We start from the raw sequence: 16,231 nt of genomic DNA on the forward strand, positions 1-16,231 counted from the left end.
CAAAGTACAATTTCCAAACTTACAAACTTTAAACAATATAGTCTTTACCACTTAACATAAATTCGAAATTAAACTTATAAGTCTTACACAACATATTTTTCCAATGCAAATTTATTCTTTTTACAAAAATCCCTGAAAGTTTTTTCCCGCATATCTCTCATCATCTCTAAGCTTTTTCAACCGCATCTGCAACATTATCTACTCACATATAACATGAGTTATATGATCATAGCACAAACAAATAAGGGTAAGCCAACCATATCATACAATCATTAAACTTACTTATAATATAAATGTTTCAATCATGTATTTCTGCAATTTATAAATACCATTATCCCAATGTCATTAATTCATCATCTTTCTCATTTTCATAAACCTTACAAGTATACCATGCTTACTCACGAAGCCTTATGGTCAGACCGCTCTCTGCCTGCTTCCTTAAGCCTTACCTGTATACTATGTCTTACTTTCTGAAGTCTTATGGTCAAACCTCTCTCTGCCTGCTTCTATAAAACTTACGAATCATATGTTTATGTCAAAGCCTTATTGTCAGACAACTATCTGCCTGCTTTCATAAAACTTACGAATCATATGTTTATGTCAAAGCCTTATGGTTAGACCACTTTCTGCCTGCTTTCATAAAACTCGGTGTTACTTTGCTCATATTAAGCCCTCATGGTATAAACCGAACATACTACTCCCCGTAGTAAACATCATTTCATAAGTAATGATTTCTTATATCCACTCCAACATTTCATAAAATCAACAAATCATACCCTCTTATCCATCTAACTCAATCATGTTCATTCTTTAATCATAAATTGACAATAACCCATTTTGGTGTCAATACCCAAAATAAAGTAAACATATTGCCAGATATCATACTTCATATTATAAACTCATTTTTTTTTCATAACGAGTATAACTCAACATATTTTCACCAATCAAAGGTCATAGATCAGCCAAAATACATCAACATGTCTTAGGAACTACATATTAAAGTTTGGGCTCAATGTAACGGTAAATGAAATATATATATGAAGTTTTTACCATGATAACTTAAGAACAAAAATATATTGTTCATCATACTTTTCAAAATTTCGAAATTTATTTCTCAACACATAGACTTCTAATTACAAATCCGAACGGTCAAATTATAGTAATATATCTTAGGAATCATATATCAAATTTTCAGGTTGATCTAACGGTCAAATAGAACATAATCTATATTTTACCGAGAGGACTCAGTAACACAATAACAGGGGTAATTAATTTACTCAAACATGCAGAACTTATTTCTCCAAGTACAGACTCTTAATTATTGATCCGAACGGTCAAAGTGAAGAAACAGGTCTTAGGATTCATATATTAAAATTTTAGCTAAATCTAACAGTAAAAACAATTAAAAGGAATGTTTTACCACAGTAACTCGAAAATAAAAAAAATATAATCAAGAAAACTAAATTTACACAAGTGAATAGATAACTACCTTTACCAAAATTTTAACATGTTCATAACTCATATTCATGATCATAACATATATAAATATCATATGTAAGAAAGGATTAGCTCCTACCATCAAAATAATCTTAATATAAAAATTTAGGGGAAACAAGAAGTTGAATTTGGCAGAGCCGGTTAGACAACTTCCCATCCTTCCAGAAAGATGCAATAAAAAAAATAGATAAAACAATAAAATTTCTGGGGAAACAAGAAGTTGAATCTGGCAGAGCCGGTTAGACAACTTCTCATCCTTCCAAAAATACAATATAAATAAGAAATAAAAGGTCTGGGGAAACAAGAAGTTGAATCTGGCAGAGCCGGTTAGACAACTTCTCGTCCTTCCAAAATACAATATAAAGAGATAAGAAACAATAAAAGCTTTGGGGAAACAAGAAGTTGAATCTGGCAGAGCCGGTTAGACAACTTCTCATCCTTCCAAAATTGCAAAAGAAATAACTAAATGTTCCAAGTAACAATAACGTACAATTAGCATAACAAAATCAACATCACGTTTTACAACCATCAAACTTGGGTCTCATCACAGAAGCATGTTCTCATTCAAAATTCAAGATCATCCAGAAACAAAATACTCCATATTCAAGATTTAGGATTAGACAAAAGCAAAGTATTATATACTCAAGATTCAAGAGTAGCTTCCCTTACCTCTATTACAGACTTAATCTCCTCGTTCCCAGAAAACTTCCAGAATGTCCCCTTTGCAACTAGAAATTCTTCCAACTCTCTTCTCTCAAAATTTTTCTAAATTTTTGGTGTAAATTTTCAGTCTTCCCCCCTTGGCTATTTATAGGAAAAAAATTTACTATTCATTTTTACTATTCATTTTTACTATTCATTTTACTATTACAAAAATAATTTTTTATTCACAATTTGATGAATTCTGATCTCTTATGACTCAAGACAACGTGGAATACTTATCCCTTCCACAAAATAATTTTTTTTTACTATTCACTTTTTACTATTCACATTTTACTATTTACTTTTTATTTTATTTTTTTATTTTTTTATTTTTTTTAATCTAGTATCTGAATTACAAATATTTTCGAGGGTCTTACAACCGCAGTTGGAGGTACATGGTGTGCTAGCCGTAGTTGGATATGCGGTTTAAGTTTTTTTATTCATTTTACTTTTACGCAGTTGGATATACGTTTAGTATTTCTTTCTTTTTTTCTTTTATTATGTTAACATATAATATTTAGTATACTTTTGTTTTAATATTTTATATTTATATGTTTTGTAATTTTAATTTATATGTTATGTTTTTATGTTAAATAATATTTGATATGGTTTAGAGTATGTTTTGATTTGTTTGTTAATTATTTTTGAATTTGTTGTTTTTTTTTATAATTTTAAGTTTTTTATATATTATTTATTATGTATATTTTTTTGTTTAATTTTATTTTATTTGTTTTTGAATTTATAATTTTGATTAAATTACTTATTTAATTAAATGCTAATCATTAAACAATCAGTATACTTTGTTATATATTATTAAATGAAGGATAAAACTGTAAATTAGAAGGTGCAAGTGAAACAAGTTAGGTGTAAAGAGAATCACTTATTAAAATAAGTACATTCTATCAATAACATCACAAAAAATCATATGTCAACACACACATGCATTAATTTGTGTAGACAACAAAATAATTCTTCTACCTAGCACGATAAGCAAACTAAATTAGTGTTTTTGAACTACTCTGACCGAATATTATTTTATTCTTGAACATTAACCTTTCCTTTTCGTATGAGGAAAAGGGTTGAACTCTATGGGGAATTGTTTTGTTCTTGTTACAGTTTGACATTATTGGTGAAAATAATATTTAACTATTGAGACAGATTATTTTAAAGTCAAGTTTTAATATTTGATAAATGAAAATAAAAAAACTTGTATTTTCGAATTGAAAGCACGTTTCAATTTCTTGGGAAAAAAAAGTTGCTTCTCACGTTACGAGGGCTCCTTTTGTTTTCAACTTTATTCGGTTGTCAGTGTTTTGAGGCATCTGTGAAGACTTTTTCTTCCCCCTTTTGTGCATGTTTTAGTGTGGCTCTTGGATCCTTTCATGACTTGTGAGTGGTTTAAACTTGTACACTTTGTTAAAAATCTATACACACTAATAAGGGATAGTCTACGATCACACATTAACTACGTCTCTTCCACATTATCAGGTAATAACTGCAAATTTATAATAAACTTATTGTACATTGTAATTAAACAGTGTAAAGTGAACAATTAGTAAATCTTAAACTATGTAGATTTTTTATTTCCTTTAAATATTTGAGAGTAAGCAAATGTTTTGCAAAAACTGGGGAAAAAAACGATAGGTAATAACATGTATAAGAGGTGCATGGGGAAGAGAAAAAAAAACACCACATGTTTGAATGTAGGGAGCGATAAGGAAATCATGGGCACTTATAATGTTAGAGGCAGCATGTGCTAATATCATGTATCTTCTCCATCCAAACAATGATGAACTGTATAAGATTTTCTTTTGGGTCTTTGTCAAACCATGGTGGCATGATGTGCTGGACCAGAATTTCTGACAACATTTTTCACATTATTTATTTTCATTAATTAACTCTATAACAACGCAGATAATTACAAAGAGGAAAGGGCCGAAAAGAATTGTTTTTTTCTTATTGTTTGGGACCTAGGAAGTCTAAAGAGTTTCATTATGAGCTAAAAAGAGAAACAAGTGTTTTATAGAGATCCAGGTTTGCAGTAAGCAACCTTTACAACTCATTTAGAATCACTCGTTGAAAACACGTTACCTGTTGAAGGAGAGGTTCTGAAAACAAGCAATGCTATGAATGTAGGATTTCAAAATATGGGCATTGTGGAATGGTTGATTGGGCTATTTGGTGTTAGGCAGTGTAGTGTGAATGCAATTTTTAATGTAGGTGAAGGTGAAAAAGTCCACGGAAAAGAGAGTATGGACCATGAAGATGATAATTGTGTAGAGTGGTGGAGAAGCATGTGAATTAGATTATGGGAATGGGAATGGGAAAGAAAAGTAAGAAAATGTGTGTTTGTAATTTTTGATATGTGCCTGAAAAAGTCGTAGGGAGTGGGTTGGGTACTGCTATGTACTATAGTTTGGTTGATTTCTGGTGTTTCCACTTGAAAATTAAATATGAGCAAAAAAAGTAGTGGTGCAATTATGGACTTTTGTGATCCCACAGGTTGTAACTTAACATGAAGCCAAAGCCTTCTGTCCCATGTAAGAATCTGACCAAAGTGAAACAACCCTACCTCTTTTGTGTTCTTATTTTTCATTTATTTTTCCTTGCACCAAATATTTAGGGTGAACCCTTAATTGCATAAATTTATAGTAATTGTCAACACTAACACTAAATAAGATCAGGGTGTTTGCTTCATTTGTTTCATTTATCTTCTATTTCAAGGGTATATAGAATTCGATTAGCTAAAATAACTCTTTCTTTCTTTGCTTCCTTCTGTCCTTTTACTTTCATTCAAAACTTTTTTATTAATTTCTATTTTTTAAAATGGTTCTTCTTTATTAAACTTTTCTTATTATAATATTCATATATAAAGCTGATGACCCAATTGGAATTCGACCGACCATCAAAATTTACTTAAATAGTTAAGATCAATGAGATTTCGTGTTTAATTTCAACTGTTTGTTTCTTAAAGGTGTAGTTTACAACTTTTCTATGACTAAAAATATATCCATTAAGTGCCAATTTACGTCAAGAAAGTATCTACTTTTTAGGCGTGGAATAATGGAATTTAAAATATGCATTTTAGCTAAAATAAATTGGAAAAATAAAATACTTGAGAATAAGTTGAAAGATAATTCATAAATGTAATGTAAGTCTTACTAATAGTATTTACATAATGTATACTTTTATAATATTATTATCTTTATTCTTTTAGTTCTATCTTATTGTTATACGGAAAATTATGCAATTGTGTGACATAAATAAGATTTTTTTTTGTATATTTTTATGTATAAATTAAAATAAAATATTTTCATTATCCTTTACAGTAAATTTCCGATGCTTCTTTTTTTTTAGTTCAAGGATTTGAAAAACTTTGAAATTTTAATAAATGAAAATGATGTCTGCTTCTCTAATTTCAAAATTTTAGTAGCATTCTTTTTTATAAAGATAGTAACAATGTACATTTCGATTAAGTAAAATAAGGTAAGATAAGATGTCATTTTATAACGATACTTTGTAAATTTTTTATATTTATTTGATACAATTTTATTTTAATTTTTTACTTTCTTTTCTTTTAAAAATGTACTCTTTTATAATTATTTTGTTTTTATTATCTATATCAAATAAATGTAAATATGTGTTTTTTTATCATTACTCATATATATATATATATATATATATATATTGAAGTAAGTAACGTTGGAAAGAAAATATTTTTCTAATCATTTTCAGCAATAAATAATGAGTGTGAGTTTCACAATTAAGAAAATATTGAAAAGTTTTTTGAGGTGCACAACACAAGTACGCAGTATTAGGCACGAGTCTTGCTTCATTTGTTGTTGGGCTTGGGCTGTTTATAATATCTCATAGATAACTTCCCCCAAAATCCAAAAATTGTTTAACAACATAATGTAGTTTCTTCCTGCACCTCCATAAATTTTTTCTTTGTATTTTTATAAACTTTTGGGTTTTAGATTTTTCAATCCAATATCTAAATTTAATACTCCAAAATATACCGTATAAAGTGTATTTTTTATTTTGTATTTCAGAATATAATTTTTTTATTCCGAAATATATAATTTAAAATACAAAAAGTATATTTCAATACATATAATTTAAAATAAAATAATATATATTGTAGATTGTAAATTTCAAAATATAAAATTTTATGAAGGACATTAATAAGTTAACAATTTTTTTTAACAACTTTCTTTAACAATTTTTTGACATATGTGTTACTATTTTATTGGTCTATATATTTTAAACGGACCAATCACGAGCTAAACAGTTATAAAAAAGTTGTAAAAAAAGTTGTTAAAAAAATATTTTCCTTTTATGGAAGTACATTAAGTAGGTGCCCATAACCAAACAATAGTGGTCTTTTAAGTTTTATTTGCTTAAATGGAATCCAAAAAATGTTTATTTAATGAAGAAATAAGTGATGTAAAATTATAATATATAAGTGGGGTGCAAATCTCACCTTACACGCCGCTGGTTTTGTGGGATTGAGTTAGGTTTAAAAACCACTTTCTAATATATCATTAGAGTCATGGTTAGAGCTTATTTTAGCGATATTTATTCAATTAGAAATAAAGTTAAATTATAATATATAAGTGGGATACAAACCGATTGAGTTAGACTTAAACCCATTTATAGAAATGGTAAAGATTTGAATAGTTTTATTTTTATTTAATTAAACTGGGTTGTATGTGTGAGATTTTGAGTTAGGGATTATTCTTTTGCCTGTGATTTATCGTCAAATTTCAATGTTTGAATAAGTTTCAGCGTCTGCACAAGACAGAACCTAGCTAGGCCGTTTACAGGACAATCTTGTCTCTTAAAAATCATATGAGAAGTGATAAAAAAAAATCATTTTCGACTAACAAATTTACACTTAGTTCGACAGTTTTGGAATAGAAGTTACCATGAATAAGCCCTAACATGAATGAATAAAGAAGATTTGACCTAATGCTCAATGGTTTGTATATTGGACAAAGCAATCAGAAGTGTGTTTGCAAATATGTGGGGCACTATATCTCTACACAATTACTATTGAAGAGAGATACAATAAATTTTGAAATAAAAGAATAAAGAATGGTCTAACTGTGCCACCAACAATGTGCCCTCTCTAACACTGTCCCATCTGAAGAACAAAGAATGGTTATGTCTTCTTCATCTTAAGCTAATTAAGCTACATGCTCCCACCAGTAACAACCTTGCAGGAAACAGGAGCACCACAAACAATTGCATGTGTTGGGATGCAACCAGACTTCCGAACCTTTTCAATGATTCTCGCCCAGTCTCAATCATGCCAAAGAGAGAAGGTTGGTCGTTAATCATATTCACCGATATCATGGACCCCCCAACTGCCGCACTCTCACTCCCACGTGGGACCATCAGAGGCCACCACACCTTACGCCGCCTTTGCTCTCTCCTTGCCTTCCGAATCTGGTGAAGTTCTTGGCGAACCACGGTTCTCACACATCTCAAGTACGAATTCATGTCGTGATCTCTCTGAATGGTTCCTCCAGATCCATACGCAGATCGGTCACTTAATATCTCAAGTGGGTGCGGTGAGTTCAAGAACACCATCTTTGCTGCCCGGATCTGTTTTAACGCGTCACTGGATTCTGACAAGTGACCACTCAAAAGATATAGGCCACTGCCTGAGGGCAAAAGATCATGACTTGGCGAAAATTTCTCGTCTGGCTGTAGGATGAAGAGCTCACCCATTGGTGCATACAATAGCTTCTGCAGTAAAAGATTCACCAGCAGTTTAATGAGGCTAAAAATGCGAGAGAAATTGTAAAGAAGTGCTTGATTATGTTGATCAGTGATTACCCAAATGGTGAAAAAAGTGGAAGTTTACCTGGTTATTAAGGCACGGATGATTGCGGAAGTTACCATTGAGAGCCTTTAGCAGTTCTGCAATATGGCTAGGGTACTTGCAAGAAAATGCTCGTGGAACTATGTCTCTGTGCATTGTGATTGCTTGAACATGACTCCGTGGCAATCCTAGCTTGTCAAGAAGATTATCACCTCCACACATGATGGATGGGGCGCCAAACGTTATGACAGGAAGCAGAGAGGACAATGGTGCTTCCTTTCTTATTAGCAGCATAAGGTTTACGAGTAATGCCAAGCTCCCCCCAAGAGAATGTCCAGTGAAACGGAAAGTTGCACGGGAATCATGAGATTTTAGGTGAGCACGAATTTCTGGTAACATCTGTTGATATGTCCCTTTTGCAGCCTCATATATACCTCTATGCACATAGACATCCAAACCCTGACAAAAGTAAATCCTCATTTCAGTAAGGTGGAAAATTCAAAAGAAAAACCAAGCTAACTTAGCATGCAATAATAATACTTACTTCGAATTTAACTGGCTCAAATAGTAGGTTCGCTTTCCAGGAAGCAAATGACTCGGAACCCTGCATATTACAACAATGATTAATTGGACAGACAGAGTAAATATAAATCCAAATTTGACATAAAAATGTTCCCTGCTCAATCCGTTATAATAGTGATGTTTTTGTCATGTTCAAGTGTTCGTGCATATTACCATTTTTTTAAGAATACTGCAATTGAATGTGCTCTATGACAAAATAAAATGACGTCCCTGATTAATATACAAACCTGGATCACAAAATATCTTGTAGCAGTCTCGTCATCGTCGCATACGAACCATTCACAGGGTGAAGAGCTTGTCGAGCTCAAATCATCTGCAAAAGCCTGTTTTACATCCTCATTTGCAGCAACAACTGCTGTTACCGAATCAGTAGTTGCCTTCAGAGCTGCTTCCTCCGTGCTTGTCATCTTGTTTCCTTTAAAGCTTTCTTTGCTTGCTTCATGTGAACCTTCACCTTCCTCGGCATTGGAAGATGGGAATGAAAGTATGCTCTTTGTTTGAGCATGGAGATAAGAGGCTGCAGAAACAGCAGTCTCGTATGCAGTACATGCACCTATGACGTATCCACCGTTCTTTTTGTCTTTTGTTTCTCCCACATCATCCTCGTCGTTAGTTTCCTCTTTCTGAATTGCAGTCGATGTCTGGTTTTTTTCTGCAGCCACAGTCAATTTCTTTTTCTCTACGGATGAAGTTACAAAACGCAGACCATGGTTTTTGAAGAGGATCCCTGGCTAAATTAAAAAAGACATGATGTAAATTAGTATCATAAATTGATGATTCTTGAATAACCCAATTCCTAGTTTTGATTACTAAAATGCTCATTAGTGCCTCATCCACATTAAACCTGGAGGGGTTTTGGAAAAGCATATACGTAAATTATACATTTACAATACATTGAATAAATCTTCTGAGAATGATATTCAAAAGGCATCGTGAAAAATTTCAGTTAAACCAGTATCTGAAAATTTATTAATCTGATTCATTTAAGGTAAAATGCAAATGGTTGGCTAAAAAAGAATACCAAAGAAAGAAATAGAGGGATTTAAAGTACTTTGATTTTTGGGATAGAGTATGCCAAATTGCCCAAGTGGGATATGCGTGCATATAATTTAGCTTCGGGCAATGACACCCTCCGAAGCATCCTCGAAAATGAGTCTCTATCGAACAAAACCTCTTCATTTTCTACTTCTTTGTCTTCGTTGTCGTCGTCGTCATAATCAACCCTACAGCCATCACACTCTTCCTCCTCCTTTTCTTGATCCGTTAGAACATTTACAACAACCTTGTCTTCATCGTTCCTCTGTTCCCCGCTCCGAACAGACCTTGCATGAAACAACTTGATAACCCAATTCCCGTTTTGTCCCTCTCCTTCTTCAGTTTCATTATCCGCCAAAACGGCGTCGTCGACGGCGAGACCATTGTAGCCGGAAGCATCCCCCGTGTGTTGTTGTGGCCATAAAGACGTCAAAGGGTATCTAAAAGAGAATCTGGAAAACAAGGAGGAGCGTCCCACCGCGCTCACCTGAGACTGCGACGCGTAATCATCATTTGCGCGTGCAGTTGCAGTAATCGAAGCTATCTTACAGATGCTACTGTGTAAACACAGAGCATCCATTATATGTTATGTTACGTTAGGATCACACAATATTATGATGTGTCTGCGTTGGTTTGATTTGCTGATAAAGAAGAAAAGGGAAGGAGAAGGTGGAACCCAAAGTTTCTTCAGGTTCCTTCGGTCCGTGTTGAACAAAATGAGATGAAAGAAGAGAAAGTGAACGTTGGAACCAACCGGATAGCCAAAAATAGGAAATCGTATTTGCTAATCTGAGGGTCTTTCCAATTTCGAACTTTGCAAGGCAAGAAGAACCTTATGATTGGCTTTTATTCCCACGAGGCTGGCTGTCATTGCAGCTGTATCGTTTATTCTGAAAAGTGCGTGTCAAAGCGCGTGGCTTTAGGAAAGTACCACGTCGTATAAAGTGTAGATCAACAACATGTCTACAATCACTGACGTGTCCTTGTTTGGCTGTTTTCCTTCAATTTGCTTCTGAAACCTGTTCCTATCTTTTTGGAAAGATTGTCACCCTCACGCACCTCGGTTAGCGTATCTTCTCTACTCGCTCGCTGCAACACACGTCACACCACATTCCTCATTAGTTGCATTTACCAAATCTTGTCTCTTCTCAATCTATACTATTTCTAGATGGAGAAACGATAAGTTAACATAATTTATTTTTGACAATAATTTAATATATTATCATTTTTTTATTGTAAGGTTCATTAATATAGTAATAAATAAATAATAAGCTAATTGAAATATGATACGTATATTATATTAAAATATTATAAAAATTATGTGTTAAAATATATTTTTTCTTTTCGTTGTGTCGTTTATTACATGCAAATCCTTTTCTAAAAATTAATTTTTAAGTTAGAACACTTCTTCTTTTAATTTTATCGTTTCTTATTTAATTTCTATATAAACGTTTAGATATATGATTTATGTTATAATTGGAAGTCATAATAAATATATATATAAATTTTATTTTGAATTTTATATATAATTTCTTAGCTATTGATATTTTATGAAATATAATTTCAAGATAAGGATAATAAAAAATAAAATATTGAAAATATTAAATATACGAATAGATAAAGATGAAATATATAGTTTCAAATAGTCGAGAGAAGATATTCCACCCATTGAAGATATAGTACGCGAAATAGAAGGAAAGAAGTTAAAAATATTAATATTGTATAAATAAAAATTAATAACGAGGGAGTATCACTCGTCTTTAATTTTGACTATGTTAGATATTGAAAATAAAAAGATACCTTACGTAAAAAAAAAAAATGTTTCGACCAACATTGAACATTATTAGTATGGTCAAACTTTTCAACTAAAATGGCGTGATAAATATGTTCTTTGTATTCTAATTTTTATTATACGAACAATTTTTTAAGAACTATTTTAAAAACAATTGAAACTTCATTTTCTTAAACTCGTTTGATTTAATCATTCGAGGTACAATTTTTAATAAGTTTCGACTATATTCTCATGAAAGACTCCGGAAAATTTAGTAATAAAAGACAATATCGTAAGGAAATAAGACTAATTATCTATCTTATCTTAAAGATAAAACAAAATCTAAAATGATTGAGATATCTAATTATAATCGTTACAGTACATAATTATATAATCTCGCTTATTAAAAAAATATATAATTAAAAAATGGTATCGTGGTTTAATTACAATAGTTTTAATATAATTTAAATATTTTTAAAAAATACATAATAATTAAAAATAACTATATGCTTACAACTTTTGTTTGTTATAGACTTTATTAAAATATGTTTAGAAATACATTTACTGTAAGTCCTATTTGTATAAATGTGTTTATTTAAAATCCTGGCACAATAAATAAAGAGATTCAGAATTAGCCATCTGATAGTAATTAAATTTCTTAATTCACGATAATGAGTTATATATATGGTGTGCGATAGTCACGGCGGTGAAATTAAAAAAAAATTAGGGTTTTCTTAATTTTGTAATACATGACAGAGGTAGTTTTCCATATAACACATTAATTTGTATTTCATTTTTAGTATTATTCTGATAAAAGTAAGGTTTGAAGATTTAAAGACAATAAACGTAAATTGTAAACAAATAATAAATGTCACAAGTGAAAATTCCACTAAATTAAAACAAATCAATACATATATTTAAACAATTTAAAAATCATATTTTTTTAAATATTATATCTAAATTTGAACAGTTAATTCATTCAATTAATAAGTAAATTGATTTATATGAATTAAATCTAAATATTAATCAATTCAATTCGTAATCAATCATTAAATTAAGATTCAATAAATTCTAAATTTTAGTTTTCATTTCAAAAATGTAAATTATTATCACAAAAACAAAATTCAAGTTAAAGAAGAAAAGGACAACTCAAATAGACAAACGAATCACTTAAAACTTAGGTCATATTATTTGACATTAAATCGATCCTTAAACATTTAATTTTCCGTTAAATAATGAAAATGCAACAAAAGAATAATAAACTAATATAAAAAGACAAAAAAAAATTGAAATGAAAAAAAAAAGAAGATAAAAACCCTACAGAAATTAATTAATCTAGACTTTAATTTATTATGCAAAAATTACTCTTACCAATCCTATTTCTAAATGATGTTTTTTTTTGTTTTTATATAAAACTTAATCGATAACATTCTTTGCATTAACTATTTTTAGATTAAAATATACTTGATTAAAAGGTAAAGGACTTGTACTTAAAAATAATCAGAAGAAATATAAATCAAAATAATAATTTTGAAGATAATATAAATTTAAGGCAAATGTTTTGTTATTAAATAAGTTGACAAGTTTCAAAATTAGATAATTGAGTTTTATAAATGGAATATATATATATATATATATATATATATATATATATATATATATATATAGGTATGTATGTATATAATTTGTTCATATTTTTTTTTAACAGTTCTTTTGTTCATTATTAAGAAAATTTGCTAACAAATAAATAAATACAAGTATTTTATTAAAGAAATGTTGATAACAAGAATATTATAAATTAGAAAAAAAAAGTATTTTTAAATTATCGCAAATAATTAATGTAATCGTGATTTTGAAACACGAAGAAAATACATAAAATAAATACTTTCGATTTTTTAAGCAAGACTCAGATGAAAAAAATAGGTTTGATTCCATATATAATAATCAATTCAAAGAATTTTTGTACTAATATATTTTTGACAAAAATATTTTAAACCTTAAATTTTTTTACTAAAATATTATTTATTAAAAAAATTAGTTTAACGAATAATAAGTGAAAGTATATTAATGTATAAGATTTTTTTTTACACTATCTTCTGTGAAAAACATTTTGAGAGCTTTACTTTTGACTTACATGCATATAGAATAAATGTTAAAATAAAAAACATTAATGATTAAACAAATCAAAACAATTTTATATAAAAATAAGTGTGCCTTAGGGTAATATTAAAGTTATAAAATGTTAATTATAAAGAACTTAGAAGCATTTTGTAGAATATATTAAGTTTTTACACTTAAATGTTAAAATAAAAAACATCAATGATTAAACAAATCAAAACAATTTTATATGAAAATAAGTGTGCCTTAGGGTAATATTAAAGTTATAAAATGTTAATTATAAAGAACTTAGAAGCATTTTGTAGAATATATTAAGTTTTTACACTTTAAGATAAACAAATTTCGTGTAATATATATATATATATATATATATATATATATATATATATATATATATATATATATATGGGTTTGTTAACTAATCCCAACTCAAAAAATCAGAAACATTCGTCTAACTTTAATTCATTTTCCTCACTTATCCAATTTGTTTTTTTCTCATCTCCATACTCTCTCCACCCACACACAGCGACAATTTGTTGCTCTTGTTTTGTTCATTCATTTGTTTTCAACTATAATAACAAAATAATTGATGATGTTAATTTTTGATTGAAGGGTTGTGTTATGTTTTTTCCCATTGTTATTAACTTTCGTTTTTAAGACTATTAAGTTGTCCGGAAATATTTTCCAGAAGAGAAAAACTGTTATGTGAAAAGAGGATTCCCGAAGGGATAAGTTATTGTCCAGAAAATGAATTTCTAAAGTCAGCTCTGAAAAATAATTCAAAAAACATATTTTCTATTGAAAATAATATTTCGAAATATATTTTTCATCTTCCTGCATGTAACCAACTTCAAAACACAACAAAAAAAAATGAAGCTCATGTATATTATACTAAATGATTTAACATGAACAAATTATTGAAGAGAGTTATGAACAGAGAAAATTGTTGTTGTTGACTTTGTCTCCCATTATTGAGAACAGAGACCACTGCTTGTTCTCATGTTGATAAGCATATTTTCATTTCATTTTTGTAAAAATAATTAAAATATTCTAACAAATTACACATCTTCTAGATTTGAGCAGATGACAAAATATTGAGTAGTTTTAAAAAAGAAATGCATTGTTATACCAACTAATTAAAAATCAACCAAAAATTAGTAAACTAGTCATAATGAATATGTTAGCTCTAAGTTGGACCAGAAAATTATTTCTAAAGTAAATCACATCATGTAAGTTTATTTTAAACAATTCACATCTCCAACTTGTTTAGTCAATATAAACATGGTGTTGTGATTTATCATTTGTCGCATAAGTGAAATTAAGAAAAACAAAAGGCACTAAATTTCAAATTGGAATTTAAGCTTAATAAATTTGTTACCATCACGCTCATAGTTTAGCTTCTACTCCTTTCATTCTATGATTTTATCAAAATTGGTATTAAGAAACTAAATGTTTTACAACTATTATGGGTTGATGCTAACGTCTTTTCGCGGGAGAGTTTCTTTTTTTTTTAGTTTTGAAATTATTATAAACATCAACATCATCAATTATTTTGTTATTAAAGTGAAAAACAAATGAAGAAACAGAGCAACAACAACAAATTGCGGTGTTGCGGGTTACTATGTGTGGATGAGAGAGAGGATGAAGAGGAGAGAAACAAATTGGATAAGTTAGGAAGGAAGATTAGAGTTAGGTAGGTGTTTTTGATTTTTTGAGTTGGAGCTACTGTAGGATGACAGAGAGAAGGTTGGAGTGAGAAAGATGAAAGAGAAAGGGTTGAGAGAAATGAAAAATGACAAAGAGGTGGGATTTCTTGTTTCTTTTTTTTAGTTTTGAGAACGAAAATTATTCAAATACCATTGACTTTAAAACTTAGAATTCATAATATATGAGGATATTTTTGTCTACTAAAACCCGGTACACATTGCTAAATAAATTTTAAAAGGAAAAAATAGATTTTTATATAGCAAAGTGTTTTTTTTATAAAAAGCTTAGTTTTAAGAAAATTGTGGGAGGGTAATATCTAAATATACAAGCATTTCTCATAGATTCTTCTGGAAAGAATTTATAATCAGTTAAATTTCTAAAATTTTCTTTTATTGTGAGTTACTCATATAATCTTATTAAGTTGTGTATCGTTTACTTTATATAATTATGCTCCCTATTTTTTCTTTTTATGCCTGATATATCCAGTTATCTAAATTTAAAACATAAAATTAATGTAGTTAGCGTTTTCGTTTTAGGAAAATATGTAGATTCTTTCAAAAAACATCAGGCAAGTCTTCATAGTTTGATGTATTTATTTTTATACTTTCTAACTTCATTAATAAATCTACATTGACAAAAATTTATCTAATATTAAAGGATGCAACTGAAAAAATTATTATAAATTAATGACAAGCTTAAAGAAAAAGCACATTGTTGTTTAATGCTTGTGGGGTGTTCTTCTAGGATACAACTAGGGGAGATATGTGTACTAGACCTATAGATGTTGGAAACAAGAGCTCAATCAACGTGGTTCATGTCGTTAATCCAATGAGAAACACAAAAAGTTAGTTAACTGTATGAGTTGAACTACTCTTGCACATGTTCCAAAATACTTGGCGTTAATTATTCATTCATGGAATTAACAGTATGAGTAGTTACAGGTTTCACACAAACAAATATTTTAGAATTAAAATATTTGTTTGTGTGAA

At 29.4% G+C, this 16,231-nt stretch overlaps 1 protein-coding gene across 1 annotated transcript; it reads right to left on the minus strand.

Annotated features, from left to right (window-relative positions):
• Positions 1-7,197: 7,197 nt before the first annotated feature.
• LOC108327631 (phospholipase A1 PLIP2, chloroplastic) lies at positions 7,198-10,226 on the minus strand. Its single transcript, XM_017561318.2, has 5 exons — positions 9,663-10,226; positions 8,839-9,342; positions 8,574-8,633; positions 8,072-8,488; positions 7,198-7,953 (listed from the first exon to the last, which is right to left on the minus strand). Exons 1-5 carry the CDS (start codon positions 10,224-10,226, stop codon positions 7,375-7,377), a joined length of 2,124 nt encoding a protein of 707 aa, XP_017416807.1. The 3' UTR covers positions 7,198-7,374.
• Between the last annotated feature and the right edge of the window lie 6,005 nt (positions 10,227-16,231).

This window comes from Vigna angularis, chromosome 2 (genome assembly GCF_016808095.1).
Source record: "Vigna angularis cultivar LongXiaoDou No.4 chromosome 2, ASM1680809v1, whole genome shotgun sequence".
Taxonomy (NCBI): domain Eukaryota; kingdom Viridiplantae; phylum Streptophyta; class Magnoliopsida; order Fabales; family Fabaceae; genus Vigna; species Vigna angularis.

Bases quoted from the DNA above. Each gene is read 5' to 3' on its own strand.
- LOC108327631 (XM_017561318.2), bottom strand. From the start codon at position 10,226: ATGGATGCTCTGTGTTTACACAGTAGCATCTGTAAGATAGCTTCGATT. The intron at 8,489-8,573 runs GTAAGTATTATT...TACTTTTGTCAG, and splicing joins TTGAGCCAGTTAAATTCGAA to GGTTTGGATGTCTATGTGCA. The intron at 7,954-8,071 runs GTAAACTTCCAC...CTTTTACTGCAG, and splicing joins ATCCGTGCCTTAATAACCAG to AAGCTATTGTATGCACCAAT.